This window comes from Hippopotamus amphibius, chromosome 5, assembly GCF_030028045.1.
Source record: "Hippopotamus amphibius kiboko isolate mHipAmp2 chromosome 5, mHipAmp2.hap2, whole genome shotgun sequence".
NCBI classification, from domain to species: Eukaryota; Metazoa; Chordata; class Mammalia; order Artiodactyla; family Hippopotamidae; genus Hippopotamus; species Hippopotamus amphibius.
Genome location: NC_080190.1, coordinates 23,795,866 through 23,819,657, shown reverse-complemented (window position 1 = coordinate 23,819,657; position 23,792 = coordinate 23,795,866). Strand labels below are relative to the sequence as shown.

Genomic DNA, 23,792 nt, shown 5'->3' with positions numbered 1-23,792 from the left:
ATTTCAAGCAAAGAAAAAGACCACAGAAGTACAAGATCTAAGGATTTGTTTGTTTGTTTTGTATTATTTACATTATTTACTGTGTGTTTAGTAAGCGATGCACATTTGACATATGTCACCATAATTCTGTGAGATACTCTTATAGCCCCTTTTCTGATGAGGAAATGAAGCAGAGAGATTAGGAAACCTCCCTGCCATCTCAGAGCTAGTAACTGGACAGAGCCTGGATTCATGCCCAGGCATCCAATGCCCGAGCCCAAGAGCTGACCTGTTTATGGAATGGCCTTCCAAGGGCACATGCTGTTTGGCAGAAGCTACAAGTAGTTCACCATGGCTGGAACACATCTTCCTTTATTGAGAATTATACTAAGTGGAGTGATCAAAGTCAAGTACTATAAATACCCAACAGGAGAAAGGTAGGAGAAACCAAAGGCAAGGTCGATCGAGAGTCCAGAAAATTAAATTCCAAAAAACAGACTTTTAGATATAAAAGAAGCACATTTTTGGTATGGGCCCCAGAGCAAATTTTGGTAAGAAGAAAAAAGTGACCTGAAAGGAAATCAATATCATTTCAGCGTGACATTTGGGCTGGCCCCTCTCTCTTGACAAAGGCATCACAGTGACTACCAGATGTGGTCCACAAGTCTTAGCTTTGGAGTTAGCAGCTGCCTGGAGAAAATCTACCATAACCTGATCAGAGAAGGCTGCTTAGTGTTCCCCCAAGATGCGGAGGTGAGTTGTCACTCATGAGTATCTCAGGAACGTGGGGGCCTGACAAGCAGATCCAGCTGTTCCACACACATGCAGAAAAATAGCAGCTCCTTCGCCTACAGAGCTGAGTGGATTTCTTAACAGCAGCTTTCAGAAAAGGCTTTTCTGATGAACTACACCTGCTCTGACCAGTGCCTTTTCACAGAGTCCCCTGGGGGCTAGATACAGTCTACGTTTAATACTATAAAAAGTCACACTCCTCCGGATATTATTTCTTCAGTGTGCTTTAGGCTTTTACACATGCTTGGATTGGGGGTCCTGCTGTTCACTCTTTGTCCTCCCCCAGCCCCCAGCTTTACTTTCTTCTCTGTTTGGCACAGATCCCCTCATCCACCACTCACCCCACCAGCCCCGCATGCTTTCTTGCCCTTCTCCAACACCTCTGGATCTACACGATCACCTGCCTTCTTGAGGATGACCCATGGCTTACTGGAGGGAAAGCACAGCCATGCCGACTCCAGGCTGTAACCTCGGGTGGGGTCTCAGCATCGCCCGGCACTGCCTTCCCTGAGGAGCCCCACCTTGCGTCTCCTCAGCAGCTCCTCCAAATCACCTGACTTCCCTTCTTAGTGAAAGACACGCCACACTCCCCCTTTTGCCCACCCCTCACCCACCCTGATCGACCACAGCTGGATCACAACCCCCCATAAAGTCTCCAAATCTGCACACTCTCTGCCACTCAATCCCCGACCAGTTTTATTCCCTTCTAAATTCTACATTTTCAATCTCTTTTCATGGATTCAACCCCCATAAAACAGGGTTGTCCTCACTTAAGGAAAGGAAGATACTCCTTTAGTCTATATAACCTCTTTCACGCAAAAGCATGTGTAAGCATGTTTCTTCCTTTATGTCCCTTCAAAGCCTCTCCCTTGAAAGAGTTGTCTCCATATCCTTTTCTCATTCACTAGGGGTACGTGCTTAGTAGATGTCGATAGAGCAGGTATATTCAGTAAATAACCTTGCCAGCGAACTATGCAAGATAAAGGCAGGAAAATCATTGTCGAAATGTCTCTTCCTCTCACCTTCTCCCTCATTCAAATGGTCCTATCCATTTTTACTTTATAAGATTTATTGAAATCACCCCCCCACCCCATATCCCATACTCCAGTCCTTCATGCCTTAAAGTAAGTCAGCCCCTTCTCAGCTCTTATTCCACTGACTACTGTTCTCATGGTCACCAGTTCTGCCTTTCCCAAGTGAATTCTCAACATGACGCCAAAGATCAATTTATTTTCCTAAAATTCATATTTCATCAAGTCCACCCTTTGCCCCAAACCAAAAATGGTATATTACTTCAACTGGGATAAATATCAGCATAATTAGCACAGAAGAATATGAAATGTCCCATTTCTCTTTTTCCAAAATCATCTCCAAATACCCTGTCCATACACAGAGTATATTGCAATCTTGTATAGTTTCCTCAATATGCCATGCTAACAGCACCTAAAGTTGCCTAGAATACAATGTATACTCAGTAAATAAACAATTAGCCTCCTTTACTAGTGTGACTCGTACTTGTTCTTCAAGATTCAAATCAGATATCCTTTCATTCAGGAAGCTTTCCCTTCTTCAACCCAGGGCATATTACAGTACCTCTATCATGACACGACCCACTAATACAATTTCTCGTTTATTTATCTCTCTCCCATTAGACTGTGAGTTCCTTAAGGGCAACAATTAAATCTTATTCATGTCTGGATTCACACCATTTACCATGATTCCAGGCATGTATTTATTTACACATTCAATTAATTTGATAAATCTCACTTGAATGTCTATGTGCCGGGCACTTTTCTGGGCACTCAAAATACAGTGGAATTTCTTTCTACCTTCAGGGAGCTTATATTCTAGTGGTGGCATCAGCCAATAAACAAGTAATAAACAGAATCGTTACAGATTATGACACATGCAGTGAATGAAGTAAATGAAGAGCTCTGGTAGAAAGAAACAAGAGACCTATTTTTAATAAGGGGGACATAAATGGCTTTTTAAAAACAAGGTGATATTCAGGCTGATACCTCAAAAATGAGGAGGAGCTAGTCATGTTGACTGAATAATGAGACTCTATGTTGGTAGAAGGTAAGAATTAAATTGTGTCCTGGGTATCTTTTGACATTCTTTGTGCCCAGTGCAGAGCTCTATACCCAAAGAGCATTTACTCTCCAAGGTTTAATTACTTATTAATAATAAGCTCAGGTTTTGGCCTCAAAGGATGAACCAAAGCATCAAGTGAGGAAGAAAGCCCTTTGAGGGGTTATGAGGCTATGTTCAATGGCAAAGTAGCAAAATCAAAACAGATATCCTAAACACTTCCTGAATCTATAAGCAGATTTGATGTTGGAATGCCAGTTGTTCTGCTTTTTTCCCTAGTAAAATTTTCTTTATCGTTTCTTGAGGTCAAAATTTAAAGTTACTACACCAGTCAGGGCAATGATAACTTTTGTGTGTGTGTCATTCATTACTTGCTCAAAGGAGAAATGGAGAACTCAGCAGAGCCAATCACTGAGGCAAATGAGGAGTATAAAGATGCAATCTGAGGCCAGACCCTCACAGAAATCTCAGGAAGGCCTGCAGCATCTTTAGGCAGAACTCTGCCAGATTCTAGTAGAAACAGCCTTCACGGTGGTGTGCAGGAAGATTTTGACAAAATCAAGGGGCCAAACATGCATGCACAGTGCTCTGTGGACATAAGCGGGTTCCTCAAATCTGGGCTTTTCACACTGGGCACTGGCTGTATTCTTACTCTTTGAGTGCAGTGCAATGGTACGTCCCAAGGTCATATAGCACATTATCCAAAACAGTATTTCCTATATGGAAGGCATGAGGATAAAATTTAGGATTAAAAAAGTATAAGATACAGATCTGGCTTTCAGAAACCCTAAACCATTACTCAATATACTGTTTCTAAGCAAAAAAAAAAAAAAAAAAAGATACTTAATAGACACTAATACATGTGCCAAGTTTTATTTTAGCTGCCAAGCAAACAAAATAACTAAGAGATGGTCAGTCTTTGAGTTTCCAAGCTAGTATGGGAATAAATGAACACAGACAATAACTTGTGCATAACTTTTACACTGCATTTGCCACACTTCTATAATCACTCACTGAGCCTCTGCCCTTCACTAGATTTCGAGTTTCTACAGGGAAGGAAAAATTTCTTACTCATACCTTTATTTCCAGTGTCTACCTAGCACAGTGACTGCCCTAGAACTGGGGGCTAGCAGTTATTTGTTAAACTGAACTAAATAAACATACATTTGATAACCAGTATAAGACAAAAGATACATAATACACTACAGAATTACTGAGGAAGGAACAGATACCTTTGCTTAGTGGGAAAAGGGAGGTGGAGAAAAGGGGTCAACATTGCGACAGACCAATAAATATATAAAAAGATGCTCAATATCACAGGTAGTCAGAGAAATACCCCTTAAAACACTGTGACCAAGACATCATTTTCAATCAACAGACTAGCAAAATTTTAAGTACTGAAAATACCCAGTACTGGTGAAATCATCGGGAAATGGACAGTCTGTTATTGCTTGTGAGTAGATGAACTGTACCAATCCTCTTGCAAAGTAATTTCAGGCATCTATGAACATTGTAAATGCACTTGGTTTTGATACAGCAATATCACCTTTAGGACTCTAGAGTACTTTACAAAGAGAAAATTACCAAAATGTAAGAACATATTTATAAGCATGTTTATCGAAGCACTATATGTAAGAGCAAATATTGTAAAAATGAGATAATGATCCAATAAAAAGGTCATGGAGAAGGAGTGTTGCTTGGAGTTAAAAGAACACACTCAGGATCCAGCTCTGAAACTTGCCGACTGCATGAACATTGGGCACATTAATTTTTTTTTTAATGTTTATTTATTTTAAGAATTAATATTGAGATACAGTTAACATACAATAAACTGCATATATTTAGAGTATACTATTTGGTATCCCAATCTCCCAATTCATTCCCACCCTACCCTCCCCTCTTTCCCAACTTGGAGTCTATATGTTTGTTCTCTACATCTATGTCTCTATTTCTGCCTTGCAAACCAGTTGATTTGTACCATTTTTCTATATTCCACAAATATGTGTTAATATACAATATTTGTTTTTGTCTTTCTGACTCACTTCACTCTGTATGACAGTCCCTAGGTCCATTCATGTCTCTACAAATGTGCCAGTTTCATTGCTTTTTACAGCTGAGTAATATTCCATTGTATATATATACCACATCTTTTTTATCCATTCATCTGTTGTTGGACATTTAGGTTGCTTCCATGTCCTGGCTATTGTAAATAGTGCTGCAGTGAACACTGGAGTGCATGTGTCTTTTTGGATTATGGTGTTCTCTGGGTATATGCCCAGTAGTGGGATTGCTGGGTCATATTGTAATTCTATTTTTAGTTTTGTAAGGAACCTCCAAACTCTTCTCTATAGTGGCTGTATCAATTTACATTCCCACCAACAGGGCAAGAGCGTTCCCTTTTCTCCACACCCTCTCCAACATTTACTGTTTGTCGATTTTCTGGTGATGCCCATTCTAACGAGTATGAGGTGATACCTCATTGTAGTTTTGATTTGCATTTCTCTAATAATTAGTGATGTGGAGCAGTTTTTCATGTGCCTCTTGGCCATCCGTATGTCTTCTTTGGAGAAATGCCTATTTAGGTCTTCTGCCCATTTTTTGATTTTTTTTTTTTTTTTAATATTGAGCTGGATGAACTGTTTATATATTTTGGAGATTAATCCTTTGTCTGTTGATTCGTTTGAAAATATTTTCTCCCATCCTGAGGGTTGTCTTTTTGTCTTGTTTATAGTTTCCTTTGCTCTGCAGAAGCTTTGAAGTTTCATTAGGCCCCGCTTCTTTATTTTTCTTTTTATTTCCATTACTCTAGGGGGTGGATCAAAAAAGATCTTGCTGTGATTTACGTCGAACAGTGTTCTTCCTATGTTGTCCTCTATGAGTTTTATAGTGTCTGGCCTTACATTTAGGTCTTTTATCCATTTTGAGTTTCTTTTTGTGTATGGTGTTAAGAGGTGTTTTAATTTCTTTCTTTTACATGTAGCTGTCCAATTTTCCCAGTACCACTTATTGAAGAGGCTGCCTTTTCTCCATCGTACATCCTTGCCTCCTTTGTGATAGATTAGCTGACCGTAGTTTATCTCTGGGCTTTCTATCCTGTTCCATTGATCTATATTTCTGTTTTTGTGCCAGTACCATACTGTCTTGATCACTGTAGCCTTGTAGTATAGCCTGAAGTCAGGAAGCCTGATTCCACCAACTCCGTCTTTCCTTCTCAAGATTGCTTTCGTTATTTGGGGTCTTTTGCATTTCCATGCAAATCATAAAATTTCTTGTTCTAGTTCTGTGAAAAATGCCATTGCTAATTTGATAGGGATTGCACTGAATCTGTAAATTGCTTTCTGTAGTACAGTCATTTTCACAATGTTGATTCTTCCAATCCAAGAGCATGGTATGTCCCTCCATCTGTTTGTGTGGTCTTTGATTTCTTTCATTAGTGTCTTATAGTTTTCTGAGTACAGGTCTTTTACCTCCTTAGATAGGTTTATTCCTAGGTATTTTATTCTTTTTGTTGTAATGGTGAATGGGATTGTTTCCTTAATTTCTCTTTCTGACCTTTCATTGTTAGTGTATAGAAATGCAAGAGATTTCTGTGTGTTAATTTTGTATCCTGCAATGTTGCCAAACTGATTAGCTCAAGCAGTTTTCTGGTTGCATCTTTAGGATTTTCTATGGATAGTATCATGTCATCTGCAAACAGTGACAGTTTTACTTCTTCTTTTCCAATTTGGATTCCATTTATTTCTTTTTCTTCTCTGATTGCTGTGGCAAGGACTTCCAAAACTATGTTGAATAGTAGTGGCCAGAGTGGACATCCTTGTCTTGTTCCTGATCTTAGAGGGAATGCTTGCAGTTTTTCACCATTGAGAAGGATGTTTGCTGTGGGTTTGTCACATATGGCCTTTATTATGTTGAGGTAGGTTCCCTCTATGCCCACCTTCTGGAGAGTTTTTATCATAAATGGGTGTTGAATTTTGTCAAAAGCTTTTTCTGTATCTATTGAGATGATCATGTGGTTTTTATCCTTCAGTTTGTTAATATGGTGTATCACATGGATTGATTTGCGTATATTGAAGAATCTTTGCATTCCAGGAGTAAACCCCACTTGATCATGGTGTATGATCCTTTTCATGTGTTGTTGGATTCTGTTGGCTAGTATTTTGTTGAGGATTTTTTGCATCTAAATTCTACAGTGATATTGGTCTGTAGTTTTCTTTTTTTGTAGTATCTTTGTCTGGTTCTGGTATCAGGGTGATGGTGGCTTCATAAAATGAGTTTGGGAGTGTTCCTTCCTCTGCAATTTTTTGGAACAGCTTGATAATGATGGGTGTTATCTCTTCTCTAAATGTTTGATAAAATTCACCTGTGAATCCATCTGGTCCTGCACTTTTGTTTGTTGGGAGATTTTTAATCACAGTTTCAATGTCATTCCTTGTGATTGGTCTGTTCATATTTTCTATGTCTTCCTGATTCAGTCTTGGAAGGTTAACCCTTTCTAAGAATCTGTCCATTTCATTCAGGTTGTCCATTTTATTGGCATATAGTTGCTTGTAGTAGTCTCTTATGGTGCTTTTTATTTCTGTATTGTCCTTTGTAACTTCTCCAGATTCCTTTCTAATTTTATTGATTTGAGTCCTCTCCCTCTTTTTCTTGATGAGTCTTGCTAGAGGTTTATCAATTTTATTTATCTTCTCAAAGACCAGCTTTTACTTTTATTGATTTTTGCTATTGTTTTGTTTCTATTTCATTTATTTCTGCTCTGATCTTCATGATTTCTCTCCATCTACTAACTTCGGGTTTTGTTTGCTCTTCTTTCTCTAGTTTCTTTAGGTCTAAGGTTAGATATTTGTGATGTTTCTTGTTTCTTGAGGTAGGATTGTATTGCTATAAACTTCCCTTTTAGAACTGCCTTTGCTGCATCCCATAGGTTTTGGATCGTTGTGCTTTCATTGTTATTTGTCTCTAGGTATTTTTTGATTTCCTCTTTGATTTCTTCAGTGATCTGTTGGTTATTTAGTAGCATATTGTTTAGCCTCCACGTGTTTGTGTTTTTTACAGTTTTTTTCCTGTAATTGATTTCCAATCTCATAGAGTTGTGTTCAGAAAAGATGCTTGATATGATTTCAAGTTTCTTGAATTTACCAAGGTGGGCATATTAATTTTTAAGCCTTAATTTTCTAAGCCTCACGTCTTTCATCTGTAAACCTGGGATACTAGCAGTGCCTGTTTTACAGGGTTGTTACGAGGATAAAAAAGCACTGAGAACATTTCCTGGCTCAAATGAAGCACTACATAAGTTAATTAAGCATGCAGTTTTTAAATTCAGCATACAAGATACATACTATTTGATGCTTATAAACCTGACCCATTTTTCTTGATATATTCATCTGGACAGACACCTGTGACTCATTGTTAACTGAAAATAATAGGTTGTCAGAGTCCTAGAATAGTTACTCCTATTTTCTCAAACAAACAAAAAAACGGTCCTGACATATGTATATTTCTGTTGGTATTTTTGAGTTGGGTCATAACCATATGGACAGAATCACCTAAAACTCTTAGCATCACTGACCTCAGGGATGCTGGATCAGTGTGGGAAGTAAAAGACTACTAACATTTTTTGTTTGCCTCTGCACTGTTTGGTTCACTATAATGAGCATTCTTTTTTTATTTTTTAAAAATAATAAGATTTAATCAAATGAATTTATAAGTCCAGGAACCACAAGCAGCTCCGTATGACACAGATATGGGGATGGAGTGGGAGTTATAAAGCTCAAAGGAATCCAGAATCCAAAGCACACCCTGATCCTGCTGGGGAGCTTGGGTCTCTCCTGCGGGCCATTGGGAAGGCACTAAAGATTTGCAAACACAGGGATGAATGAATAACATCACTGGATTTGTGTAACATGAAGAGCCCTCTTGTAGGGAAATTTCACACTCTAGCTTTATTCTTTTTCTTTTTTTAGAGTGGATATCCCTGCTCTGTATCCTTGCATTTGTGGATGACTAAAAGCTGAATTGTGTAGCACAACAGCCTTCAAAGCTGAGGCTCATAATCTAACCAAGCTGCTCTCTGCTTTTCCCCTGGTTGAGAAGTGGGAAGGGAGAGGCTTCCAGCTAGTGGGAAACACCCACAGGGTTGGCAGAAAGTCACTGTCCTCAGGTCAGCCTCTGTCAGCCTGAACCCCTGGAGCTCTCCAGAAAGTACTGGCTGCAGCCAACCCCACAGAAATGCTGCCTCAAGGCACTCTACAGCCATTCTCTACACAATGGGAAGTTTGTCTTGATAATCGCTGTAACACCCAAGAAGAAACAAAGTGACTCCTGTGACAAGGAAACAGGGCTGGGTCCCAGTGCTCAATGGCCGAAACCATGCTCTGCACTTTAACCATATGCTCCTTCATACTGCAAAAGCAAGTCATGCTGCTGGAGAAGAGCATTATTGTGGAGATCTGTTCGGAAGCTTATGTTTCATGTGGATCTGAAAATAGGACAGTAGTGAATTTGAGAAGTTAGCCAGGCCAGACAAGCTCTAAGGCACACGCATGGCAGGTTGTGTGTCCCTTTAAGAGAGTACACCTTTAGTCCTTCCAGAATTGCCTGGGGCTTTCTCACCAGCTAAGCCTCTCAGCAGAGAGCTGATTACCCTGGCACAGAGGGAAAAAAAAGATTAATATATTTCTTCTCAGAGATACTGTATCTGGATTTTGACATTTTATTTATCTCAACCTTTAAGCTTATCTTGCTTCAATATGGTAAAACCACTAGCTCTACCAAATCTCACAGCTTAATCCACTGGAAAGTGGAGAAGATGCTGAGGGGTAGTTAATTGCTCTGTGTCAGATCATCCCCCTTTCCTCTCAGTTTGACTCCCTGAGTGAATGACAACACAAAACAAAACACAGTCAGCAACTTGCTCCAGGATTAAGGTGTAATCAATGACGAGACCAACTGGGATCCAAAGCTCATTAATTTGGTACAGCGGCAGGCATCTCCTTCTGTCAGCCAGGGTTTGTTGATTCAGCGGGGTTGAAAGCCCTAGAACATCACTGCAGGTCAGCTGCTTCTTGGCCTCTCTGCTATTTCAACACCCCAGAGGCGTTTGCCACTTGCCCCCTGTGGACTATTCAGCTGGTAAAAGTTGTAAAGAATAAAGGCTCAATCGAAAAGTGCATGTATCTATTTGTTGGACAAGAAGCCATTTCCCTGTTGCCCAGTATTTTTCTGGAATAGGGCAAATGCTGCTCAAAATGTCACAGCACTTTGAAAACCACATTTTTAATATATATATATATATATGTATATAACACTCATACACATATATACACATACATGTATATGTATACATATGATTAAAATATTGTTTGCTTATGCATAGCAAGATCCCCAAGAAGGCAGATGGGATTCTAGATGATTAATAAGCAGTGAAATGACTGAAGTTTATTAACTAACATGCCTGTAAGTGTGTGGCCTATTATTTACAAATTGTGTGACCCTGGCACACCATAAACATGAATTGGGAAGATGCAATAATGCACGTCAAGCACTGAGCATTGCACCCAACACATCGTGAGTGCTCAATCACAGTTAATTTTTGTTATTGTCATTATTTTCATCAGCAACAGCATCACTGCCATTACCATGAAACCAGCAAGGTGCTGCGTTTAAGGACATAAAGTCTAGTTGAGAAGAGAAAATGTACACGTGAGCAAAGAAGCAACATTTACCTCATATCTTTATTATAACACTTAATGGTTGTATGACAGTTTGTCTATTTACAATATATTTAACATCTTCAGGGATCTGGCAGTTCTGGGTACTGCATAAGTACCTTATTCAATTCAATTACATGAGGCAGGTTACAGGCAAGTACAGTTCTGTCTCATTTTGACTGTCCACAGATCTTTGCCTCTCTAAACAATAAAGTACTGGAAGGCAGAGCCTATATGCTGTGGATCTATGTACTCATCCACCTCTCCTTCCTTAGACAAGAATCATATAGAGGAGTTAATTCTGTGTTGAATAAATGAGTGAGAAAGAGAGCTATATGTTAGTGACTATGCAGTAGAGATAAAATTGCAGTATTCACTGGTGTGTTAAAAGCCAGATACTTACTGAGCATTAGCTATGTGCTAAGTCCTGCATTCAGTGCTGTGGATGCCATGAGAATCTCTAAAACCTGGCCTGTGCCCCTAGGAAACCCGCTGTGGTTGGCACAGGCAGGTTTTCCAAGCAGAAAATACAAGCTGGTGCAGGAGAGAAGGAGTCAACACTTAGCAGTCTAGTCTCCTTCAAGATGAGGACCTCACTTCCTGGTCCCCATCCTGGACCCATCCAGGCCTGTCCCTTCCCTCCTCTATGTTAACAGCTCAAAAAGCGTTCCCTAAAGACCAAATATGGGCACCAGGAGCCACTCAGCAAATGCAGCCCTGAAAAGCAATTGTGAAGTATTATATTTTCCTTTCTCCTTTCCTCTTTTCTAAATTAATTTTCATTCAGGCATGTACTCTTCTATCAAAGTATTAAAATGAGCAGTTGTAATAACACAGAACATCCACAGTAACCATTTGCCACATATGACATGTAGAACATGACATATATGGCAAATGACTACCATGGGTGTGTTAGAAAACCAAATATATACGGGTTTATACACATACATATAATGTGTATATATGTGTATGCATGTGTGTGTGTGTGTGTGTGTGTGTGTGTATGTATATATATTCTCTGGTGAAATTGATTCTAAGATGGAAAAGTCAGCAGGTCATTCTTGGCCACACCTTCCCAAGCTTAAGCCCATGGAGTTTGCTCCGTCAGAAAGGAGGTCTGATACTATTGGAAAGTGATGCTATTTTTATTTCACTAACTCCCTCCTCAAGATCAGAAAGATTCTTCCTAGACTGGAGCATCAATAATAGTGCCCCATCCGAGAGAAAGAAGCACGCATCCCTCACGTCCCTTCAGTATGCCCTTCCCAGGACTACTCAGGGTAAGAGTTATGGGTGCTCTGCCTCTGTCCCACTGAGACAGAACTGCACATCTTTTAATTTTCTAATATGCCGACCACACTTTATACGGCAGATGCACTACAGAGTAAAAGCTGGCTTTCACTTTCATTATGTACATACATTAGAGAAATCTACCAAGGAAGCATAAGCTTACTCAGTGTCACAGAGATGCTGACAAATGGGTACTGAATTTAAACAATACAGCAGGTGTCAGGCCCTTAATGCATTAAAGAACTGTACTTCTTGAGGTGTCTACAAAACTTTCCACATGTGAATTCAGTTACATAAATTTCCTTGGGACAGAAACTCTGCATAATTGACCTCCTAGTTGGGGAAAGAGCTCAATAATTGAAATGCCTGACAACAAATAAAAGAACAGAATATAGCCTATTTTTTTTTTTTTTTTTTGGTCAACTAGGGTTTTCCTAAAGCACAGGACAATTTACTTGGGGCTTCCTACACATAGTGTCAAACCTAATAGAAAATAGATATCAGGTGAAAATGAAATCTAATGAACAATCTTCTTGTAGGGCCTGGGAGATTCCTTTGGGGTGTCTATCCAATCCATGAGCCTCCTCTTATATGATGACCGCATACTCCAATAGTGGAAGATCCTGGAACCAAATTATTACCATGTAAATCAACTTTCCCCCTCCAGCTACTGCTGACTGGGGTGGGGGGGGAGGGGACACCTGACACAAACAGGATGACTGGAGTCTTTCTCCCTAGACCTCAGCACTGAGACTGAGAGCCAGCAGCCAGTCTCTCCTGCTCATGTGAACTGACAGGCAATGGAATCCCACACTGATCTTACATGATCAACACCCACTAGCTTTGGTCTGCCCACAGACCATGCCTGCCTTTCTGTATAAGGACTCTCACTGTGTGTGTGTGTGTGTGTGTGTGTGTGTGTGTGTGTGTGTGAGAGAGAGAGAGAGAGAGAGAGAATATCATCTCTGGAGTTTGTCTCCATTCTCTCCCAGGTCAGGGATCATCACGTGATCCAGGCGTGACCAATCAGAGGAGGTGCTCTCCTGGACTTCAGGGACTGGTTCTGATGTGGGCACGACACAGTCTGGTGGAGAAGAACTAATCAGGACTGAGATAAACCACGAACATTTTTTTTAGAAACAAAATGAGACAGTAGAATGGATAGTTTCCAAGAAAAAAGGAGGCAAGAACAACTGCCTGAGCATCTGAGGACTTTCTTTCATGCTGAATCCAGTGAGTTTGTCTGTCCTCAAAGGATTTGTTCATTCATTTGAAAAAGCAGTAACTGCACACTCTGTGTGACACAATAGTGTGAACCCCAGAGATAAAGGCAAGCACACAAGTGTGTGTGCACCTTTGTGCTGCAGAACCACAGAAGGGAAGCTGTGAAAGTGTTGCCCTCATGGCCTGCCTGGGTTCTGAAGACTCAGAGGTTACGCTGATGCCCTCTACAAAGATATCCTTATGCTTACATTTCTGCCCCAATAAGCTCACAGGTCAGTGAGAACTATGGGAACCAAAACACATAAAGACAACCTAATGAACAGTTTAGCAAGAAGATCTGTGACCAAAAGAAGAGGTCAACAGTGTAAAGCGATTATATTCCAATAAAGAGCTTAAAAAAAAAAAAGGTGAGGATCCACTCTCTCTGGAAATAAACCTTAACCCCTTAGCTAAAGGAAACAAAGAGCAAACAGAGGAAGAAAGGGTACAGGTAACCAGAAACCTTCCCACCAGGAAACAGGGGTGGGGGGGGGCAGTGAGCAGCCCAGCCAAGGGCATCATGTTTAAATAACACTAATTATTAGCTCAATTTCCTTACCTCCAAAGCGAGCTCTCCGTGATGCTCCCCAGGTTATAGTCATAGAGCTTTGTCAAAATGAGAATCACCTGAAGGCAAAAGAAAAAATCACGGTTTGTTTCAAACAATTACAATCTCATAGAACTGAAATGGCCCAAGGGAGGGCTTAGAATTCCTTTAATGGGCGCTTAACATAATTGAATGAATTGTTGCAGCATGGCTTACACAGAATGGGGAAGGGTTTGCCTGTGACTTCCCTTAAATAGCTCAAGCTTGATGCCCTACCTAACCTTTTCCCACTCACCCAGAGGCAAGACTTACCTGCCCATCTGGGCATTTCTTATCCTGGTGGGCTTAACTCTTTCAGGGAAGCCAGAAGAGCTGTCAGATATGTGCCCTGCAAGGCAGCCACTGAGCAGATGGTTGGGAGTGAGGAAGGTCAATGACACAGGTCCCAGCCCTATTCGCTGTACCGGACTGGGCAGGTGACTTAGCTTCTCTGAAACTTAACATGCTCTCTCTCAGACAGGTGGCTGTGAGGGGTTAAATTAGGTAATAAATGCAAAATTACCCTTCAATTAGCATGAGGTTTTAAAATGCTAGTTTCTTCCCTTTCTTCTCTATAGGTTTGGCTTTATCTATTTCTTCTGATCTCCCAATTTCTGGGAAAGCCAGTGGACAGAAGCAACAAGGACTAAGCAACAGCATTTTAACAGGCACAGATCTCTGTTTTACGGGATCCTGAAGCTTACAGAATTTAGGGAGTCCTTCATAAGAAACAATATGAAATTATGAGTTCCAATCTCCACACTCGAGGAGGGGGCCTGTGCAATTACGGACACTAAAACTTAAGCTTCATTTGCTTCTTGGCAAATCTTCCTCTGATTTTAACTTATTGCTCTTTTCAACCTCCCTCAGAAGGGGCCAAACTATTTAGCTCATTTTAGAATTCAACATCTATGAAGCAGTTACTAGGAGCCCAGGATTGTGCCTGATGCCAGAAGAGAACACACACACAGATGAGGCCTGCTGGCCTGGAATCCACTGAAACTCACGCCCATCATGGCAGCTTGAGAAAGCTGCTGCTTTTGTTGCCTGCAGCCATGACCTGGCTCTGCCAGGTTGAGTGAAGCACAGGAGCTCCAGGACACTTGGGAAGATTCAACAGAGCAGTGTGTTCTCACCATAGATGGTCTCAGCCCTTATTTGCTCTCCTTACATAATGAAAAGAACCTAATAGCTCTACTTTGTTTTCTGTTGAGGTTCATATTTCTCTCTTGATACTCATAACCTAGAACATTCAGCCCAGTCCTACAGTTTCCAACTCAGCAGAAAAATGTTGACATCAACTTCCTGGATTTTGTCTGAAGGCCACAGCGAGCACAGAACTGTCTAGCCTTGAATTCCAAGGCAGCAAGCTTCCAAGGAGCGCTGAATCCTTCCAAGTTCTACTCTGCCAGCACAGGGCTTGCTTTACTGAAGGCACAAGCATCGATGAGTGGATTCGGATAACTTCTTTTACAGCAAGCAAACTGGAACTACACGACCTTAGGTTTGCTCCAAGTTCAAGGGAATGAAGGACCACGGTCACCCCAAGACAGGCAGAAACCTGAGGACCTGTGCTCTAAGGCCACCCTCCTCCTTAACCCCTGCATAGGCCTCCTTCAAGGATCTGTTCAAAACTTACTTCTGTAGCAAAATGTGAGCATGTGAGCATGTGTGAAGCGCTGGGCACCCTATGGGCACATCAGATGGAAGGCCTGTGGTGGGGGCATATGTTTAACAGATCTGTGTGCCAGTTAAGTCGCCCTAAGTGCTGAATTTCAATCACCGCCATCCCAGGAACGCTGATCAGTGGCAGCGGGGTGGCTGTTTGTTTGAAGACACAGAGGGATGTCGCTGCTCCACCTCAGTGTGATTTTGCCAAACAGGCCTATAAATCCTCCACCAAGAAAATGGGGGCGTGGGCATAGAGCGTTTCTAGGTAGTTGCTCTCTTGATACAAGACGGCAGTAAGCTAAATAATGAAGTTCAGCTGGTCACCCACTGCATCTCCCATCCATCTGACGAGGGAATTCACTGGAACCCCACAGAAGGAACCTTTTTAACCCAGCATGTAATGGTGAGGAGCCCCTCACACATGCACGCAGAACTTGTTTAAGCAATCACAGACAGGCGGGCAGGGAGGTAAAAATCCACTCCCTGACTCTTCTTGCTGGGCGAGTAAAACGAAAATGCCAGTGATATACTCAGGCAGTTTGTCAATACTGCACCAGATGAGGCGTCCTTTATGGCATTTCAAAGCATATCTGCTTGAATCAATCTAATCTTTCTGTTTTCAGAACGAGAGCAAGAAAAAAGGGAGAACTGCTAACCTTTAGTTATGTTTTCAATCAATTATTTGGAATCTCTTTTCCCCTCTTTTTTCCCTTTCCTGTCTATATGCGTTAGTTACCACCTTACTCCTGGATGGTGACACGTCATTATATTGATCGTATTTGTTGTTGTTTGTTTCTCTTTCTGGTTAGTTAGCAATACTGTTTTACAGAATTAGCACCTGTTAAAGGGCAACAGCCCAAACTACCACCATTAGATGATAAAAAGAGGTAAATGCAATTGTCTGCGTATTCAGGTTCTAACGTCTACCATTTTTGTGTATTTTTCAAACAAACATACAAACAAACAAAATCACTGGAACATTGGTCAAGTGAACCGTTATATGTACTTAAAAGTATATAAATGGTCATTTATTTTTATTCATTTGGTAAACAATTTTCACGTATAGATTTAATTCTGAGTCCAAGTGTATAGTATTTAATTGTAAATCCAATCAATGAGAATAAGGCTGTTTTGATAAATACAGCCACACAAAATGGAATATCTATAAGCATCTTGTTTTTTCCCTATATTTTGTTCTTATGATATAGTACCAAAATATCCCTGATTCAAAACAATAAGTGGTGACCATATGGTAATAGCTTTTTTAGGTTCCTCTTTAAATCTTAGGATACTTTCTTTAAAGAGTTATAATCTAAATATCTATGACTAGACAACATCTACCTACATTGCGTCAGCACCTCAGTGCCCAGGTATTTCTGGGACTTTCCAAGGAGACATGTCTAAGGACCCCCCAACCAGTCTAGGAGTTGCTGTCACAAGTCACCTGTCCTGTTCTTTTGCTGGGGCTCCTACCTGCCGTATCCACTGCTCATAAGGTTTCTGGTGCTGGGGGATGGTGCTGAGGATGCTGAAGCCTGTCCACCAAGCTGCTGTTTTCAAATCACTCATTCCTTGGAGGATGAGAAGGCACCAGAAACTGTGCCAGGCTCTGTGCAGGGATAAATGAAGGTCTTCAAGGGAATGAAGCTTCCTTTGTGGCTTCCTCCCCAGCAATGAGCTCAACAAACTATTACCCCTTTTCCTAGAGTCTCCCAAAGCCTTTACTGAATAATTACACCAATTCCAGCCTCTCATCTGCTCCTCTGTATATAGTTATCAAGAAACCATCACATAAAGAAAACGTAGTATCCCTAATGCCATTTGCAGCAACATGGATGGTCTAGAGATTATCATACTAAGTGAAGTAAGTCAGAAAGAGAAAGACAAATACCATATGATGTCACTTATAAATGGAATCTAAAATATGACACAGATGAGCTTATTTATGAAACAGAAACAGACTCACAGAGAGAGAAAACAGACTTGTGGCTGCCAAGGGGGAGGGGGGGCTGGGGAGAGATGGATTGGGAGTTTAGGATTAGTCGATGCAAACTATTATATATAGAATGGATAAACAAGGTCCCACTGTATAGCACAGGGAACTACATTCAATATCCTGTGATAAACCATAAGGGAAAGAATATGAAAAAGAAATATAGTGTATATATATATATGTATGTACCATGTACAACCGAATCACTTTGTTACACAGTAAAATTAATACAACATTGTAAATCAACTATCCTTCAATAAAATAAATTTTTAAGAAAGGAAAATGAAGTAGAGTCCACACAATGGAATATTATTCAGCCATAAAAAAGCAGGAAATCCTGCCATTTGTGCCAACATAGATGAACCTAGAGGGCATTTTGTTGGTGAAATAATACAGATAAAGAAGAATAAATACTGTATCATTTATATGCAGAATCTAAAACAAAGAAAAAATGATGTAATACACTAGGATGGTGGTTGTTAGGGGCTGAGAGAAGGAGGAAATGAAAAGATGTAGGTCAAAGGGTACAAACTTTCAGTTATAAGTTTTGAGGATCTACTGTACAGCATGGTGACTAGAGTTAATAGTACAATATTACATATTCAAAACTTTCTGAGAGTAGATCTTAAGCATTCTCACCAAAAAAGAAAGAGAAAATGACAATTCACTCCTCCCCTCTGCTAACCCCAACTTCTTTCTGCTCTCAGTTACACAGCAAAAGCATTTATAGAGACAGAGACATTAGTACAGCCATCCTTGGTATCCACAGGGGAGTGGTTCCAAGACCCCCTATGGATACCAAAATCTATGGATGCTCAAGTCCCTTATGCAAAATGGCATAGTACTGGGTTGGCCAAAAAGTTCGTTCAGGTTTTTCCATGACATCTTATGCAAAAACCTGAATGAACTTTTTGGCCAACTCAATATTTGCATATAGCCTATGAATGTCCTCCCATATACTTTAAATCATCTCTAGATTACTTACAATACCTAACACAATGTAAATGCTATATAAATAGTCATCACCAAGTGGCAAATTCAAGATTTGTTCTTGGAAAATTCTGGATTTTTTCCCGAATATTTTTGATCAGTGGATGACTGAATTCAGGGATGCAGATCCTGTGGATACGGAGGGGAGACTATACCTGGATGACTAACAGTCATTTTAGTGTAAAACAGCAAAAACCAGTAAAAGCAGTATCAAAATGGCAGGGCACGCCTTATATCCAGGTCTGGATTAGAATGAATTAACACAGCAGGCAGGCAAGCAGGCTAAGTTAACACATCAGAAGTCTCCATTATGTCAAATATTTAGACAGATGACACCTTAGAATGTGACAGCAAGTGTTTTAACATAAAAACGTAATTTAGAAATGAAACTCCAAACATTTAAGGAATCCCTAAAACACCTTCCTAGAAACCTGATTCTACACAGTATACCTTTAAAAATGTCTATAAATCGATTACTGGACTGCAACAAACCAACATTTACTCTACACATCCCAAGTAGTAGCACAGGAATCCTCCATTGATTTTCCTAAGGAAAGAACACAGTGTTCTGACCCTTTGCAAACTTAAAGCATGCACCCCAGAGGAAGGAGGATGGAAGGTGGGGTAGAGAGTCAATGAGGTTCCCAGTCCTCAAAGAAGGCATGTGCATATTCCCGCAGGAGTGGCCGCTCCTAATTATTTTGCTTATGAGTAGCAACCTGGTTGGTAGCAGCAGACTAAAGAGAATCTTTCCTGAAGGAGAAGTTTGCCTAGCAAGCTTCCTATTCTTCTTAAACTATGAGTTTAGGCTAGCTCTGGGAGAACTAGTGGACATTCAGGGAGATCTGAGTTCCACTGGGACACCTGGCCTGGCCACTGGCCTTCACCTCATCTCTCCTTCATCTCAGGGAAATCTTAGAAAAGTAGGACCTGTCTCCTCATTTTTCAATTATTAATGATTTTCATTCTTTTTTTTATTCCTCACTCTGTGTCCAACTATGGAAGTGGAAGTTTTCTTTTGTAATGCTCTCAGTCATCAGTGATTCAGCAGGGAGCCTGGGCAGGAGGTTCTGTCCTTGTAAAGCTCAGGGAGGCTGCGCAGAACTCAATCCTGCCAGCGCTCATAACCCCGCCCTCCTGAACTGGGCCTCAGTCTAGCTTGAAAGAATATTAGGATAACCACATGGAAGATGTCAGCAGGGAGGTTCAGGGACTGAAGCTGGCTACCTGCATCCTTCCGCCACCAGCTCCCTGCAGGCCCTGGTGTCCCCGCATCGTCCAGGCTCGAATGGCCCCCTCTCTGCTCACTGTACCAGCTTGCCAGAGACATTAGGTCAGATGCTTTTAAAGATGTGGATGGAAGTGAATGTGAGGAACAGAGAATAATCAGGGCCCTGAAGAAATGTTAAACAATCTCTCATGGGAATCGAAAAGTTGGATAAGACAGAAGAGGGGTGTTCAACAGCCAGAAAGTTGTTTTATTTTTGGTTGTTTCCTTTGCACTCCAGTCTTTGGGAAAAGAAGCAAAGCTTATCAGTGGTTTCCCTAAAATACGCATGCTCCAGATTGTGTCTGTGGCTCAGAAAGCCTTTATTCAACTTTCCAACTTACACAGGGGTTCTCATTCTTTCAAGGAGCCATGAATTAAGAATCTGATCTAATAAAAGCTACGAGCATAAAACAATGAATATAACATTAATGATTTCACTGATCTCCTGAATCCGAGGAGGGTCGTGAATCCAAGGATAAGAACCTTTTATAATACCCCAAAATATGGGAGCTTTGTTCAGAAGAAAGAACTTTCAGCTCTAAAATTCCACACATTTAATTTAATAAACATTTCTTATGCCTTTTTGAGAAGCAGGAATAAAAAATATCTGCTAGAAGGACACAAAGGGAGAATGAGACTCAGTACCAGTTCCAGGAAACTCACAGTCTAGTGGAGAGGCAGAGCTGTACAAAGATGGTTACAAAATAAAGAAGGAAAAGGTATGCAGCAGAAGAAAAGTGTTTATATCTCTTAGAGAGCAAGAAAGAAAAGTATCATCAGGAACAGCTTCTTACAAAAGGAGAGAACACAGAGAAACATTTGGCTCTACTGTGAAGGGCCTTAATATTAGGATGGTAGTGTGCTTTGCTGAAAAGAACAAAGGCTTTGGAATCAGCAGAAGACTAGAGTTTGATTCTTGGTTTAGCCACTATAATCTGTTAGTATGCCTTTAGTGTAAGAGATAGAATACTAAAAATGACTCAAAAAATAACAGATATATTATCTCATATAACAAGAGGTCCAGATTTGATGGGATTCCACGACCAAGTTAGCCTAACAATGTCATCAAGGACTCAAGTGATGCACATATTTCCTCTCTGACAGTGTCAACACAGGGTGCTACTTGCCCTCCTGTTTGCAACGAGGCCATGACACTTCTTTGTAGCACGTGCAGACATAGCTACTTCCAGAAAAGAAAAGAAGAGCCTCTAGCATATGTCTGCTTTTGTTTTGTTTTGTTTTAAATTAGAAAGGAAACCCTTTCCCAAAAGCTCTGCTAACAAAATCTCTGCAGTTTCAATGACCAGGATCCTGCCACATATGCCCACACAGGACGTGCAAAAAAAAAGAGAAAACGAGGTGGGCTCTGCCAGCAAAGAAAACGTGGGGAATGGCCACTACAACTAGTAGTATCTGCCACTGCTTCACCTTGAATAAGGCACCTAAATATTGAACTGACTTCTCTTACTTAAATAAATAAATCAATGTCAGTAAAATAAGAAAATAATGTTATCTTTTTTACTTTGCAGAGTTTTGGGAAGCAAACACAGTAGGAAGTGGGAAAAATCTCTGCAAATGTTAAAATTCTGTGCATATGTAAGCAGTTGCTATTATTAATAACATCTAGTATTTCTTGGATGCTGACTTCATATGCCAGACAAATTTCATTATTAAGGGCATTTCAAGTAACCAAATGATTCTTTTTTCCTGATGAGAAAATCGAGGCACACAGAAGCTAAGTAACTTAAATTACTCAGCTAGTAAGTGGGGGACAAGTTTAATTCACATCAGATACAGGCTCTTAATCACTGTGCTTAACTTTCCCCATGGTATACTGCTTAATATGAGTATGATTGTTCCTAGAGGCAAGGCAGAACCACTGAAGGATTTTCACTTTACATTCAATTCAATAGTATCGAAGTCCTGTTACCTATCAGATAAGGCACTGATCAATAACTCTCTTGCTCTGCCTTCTTCCAGCAAGTCCTGGAATATTTTTTCCTTATAATGGACAAACTTAAGTTTTACCTTTTTTCCCGACCTCAGATCAATGGCATTTTTATTTGTCATTTTAAATTTTTAAAAATTTTTGAACCCTGGTGGAATCCTGTTTTGAGAAGCTGATCCTTCCACTTAACTCACTGCAGAATTTGGCTGTCCCCAGGTTAGGGGTTCCTGACATAAATGTACACACATCTAACTGCAAATTTCAACAGACTATTGTATAATATCAACATTTTTAGAAGATTTACAAGAATGTGTAACTGTGCTCCATTTGAATTATCAAAGGGCACAGAAATCAATAGCTGCTCAGCTAGAGTAAGAAGTCCCAGAGAGAAGTTGGAAGGTTGGTATGATGCACTCACCCACTCACAACCACAGACGTACACTTGAAGTCATCAGATGGAGGTAATTCGGCACATACAAACACAATTAGATATGAAAAATCAGTAGTAGAAAGAGTGGGATGAATGTGGGGTGCGGGGCCAGCAAGAAAGCAGTTTGTAGATTTTTGCCTCTGGAAAGTCCTTAATCCCCAAACGACCTTCATGTTTCGTAGAAGTTCATACAAAATTTAATGTAATGTTTATTCATATAATATCCTCTGCATGACACTGAAATAGTGTGAGTTAAACAGCTGCTGGACACCCCCTGGGGAACTTAAAAGACAAGACAGTCAATAGAGATGCAGACAAAACAGGGCATACAGATAAGTTACTCAACACTAGACCAGGGCAAATTGTAGCATATAGAAGAGCTTTTACGGAAAGTGGAACGTTTTTTAGTAAAATTTGCTACGTCTTTCCTCTGAGTCTTTCACTGTGGAGGTCATCTGCAGCTAATATGTAAAGGCCATGGCTGGCCCAGGAGTTGGTGGCCACTGTCGCAGGAGTTTGCATGTGAGAAAAACTGCAGCTCTCATTGGAGGCAACTCATATCTCTTGCCCCCTGTCTGCTGAAAGTCATGTTCTTTCCTGTTAGTAACAAGTAAAGAAATGCTTTAAATGAAAAGCTATTATACTCTAATCCTAGAGCCAGGTCATTGTACTCAGCAAACAAATCCAAGCTTGTCAAATCCACCAGACCTAAATTGCTTTTGGATGCAAATCTTGAAAACAGAACCTTTGATCATCAACTTGCTCTTCTATTCCCCAAGGTAAGGGATGCTATCAACTCAAAAAAAAAAAAAAAAAGTACTCTCTCCAATAGCTATTAATCTTACAATGCCAAACCAAACAGACTGACTGATGACACTTCATTCCTATTTTTTTCTTTCCTTCTCCTCTTCTTTTTTGAATAATAAAAAAGAACATAATTTTCCAAACATAGATCCATATCTAGTGGATAATGTTGACCATTTCATATTCTTCTTCCTCTATTTAAATTACTCTGCCCGAAATTATACTCTATTTTAATCTTCTGCATTACAGCAGAGGAAGTAGGGAGATGCTAAATTATTTTAAATGATGTGGGTTTTTTTCTAGAAAAGTCAGATATCAGCACCAATGACATCCCAGAAGAGTTGCAAGATAAGATGATTGCACAAAATATGAGGAAAATGGATATTCAAGACAAAACCTCTCTATACAGGAATAGTAAAATAGAAATATATTACATATAGGAAAATAAAAAGAAATATTAGAGACCCAAAGCCAAAGCTTCAAGACATGAAAACAACTGAGGCTAGAGCATGGGGGGAGAGAAGTTGCCAGCTCAGAGGGTGGTCTGGAGCGCTCCAAGGCAATGAACCTATTGGAAATGTCCTCTGCAAGTCCATCATTTCACAGTTAAAAAAACAAACCATATACTACATTCTCTTCATTCCTCTCCAAACCACCGGCCTTTGAGTTAGTCCCTATTCAATTTAGGTTACCTGGTACTTAGCTATAGAAACACACATAATTGCTAATTCAGAGTTGCAAAACAATAAAAAAAAAAAATACTTCTTGCAACATCTTCTCTCTGGAAATCTAGAAAACAAAACAGAGGAAATCTTCCATATGTTGAAGTAAAAGTGGTACAAACCTGAGTTTGGTAGGAGGGAGAGAGAGGGGATGTGAATAATGGAGAAATTCCCTTTCAACTTCTCTGAGGCACTGATCTGAGAAAGACAGATCTGCAAGCTCTCGAATCACTGTCTGAAGTATAGACACTATC

At 40.3% G+C, this 23,792-nt stretch overlaps 1 protein-coding gene across 4 annotated transcripts in view; it reads right to left on the bottom strand.

Moving 5' to 3' along the window:
* SORCS1 (sortilin related VPS10 domain containing receptor 1) overlaps positions 1–23,792 on the bottom strand; it is a 497,412-nt gene that overhangs the window by 303,161 nt on the left and 170,459 nt on the right. For all 4 annotated transcript variants that reach the window (XM_057735386.1, XM_057735384.1, XM_057735383.1 and 1 more), the window contains exon 2: positions 13,684–13,751. In XM_057735386.1, coding sequence (XP_057591369.1) covers positions 13,684–13,751 — 68 coding nt within the window. The remainder of the gene's footprint in view (positions 1–13,683; positions 13,752–23,792) is intronic.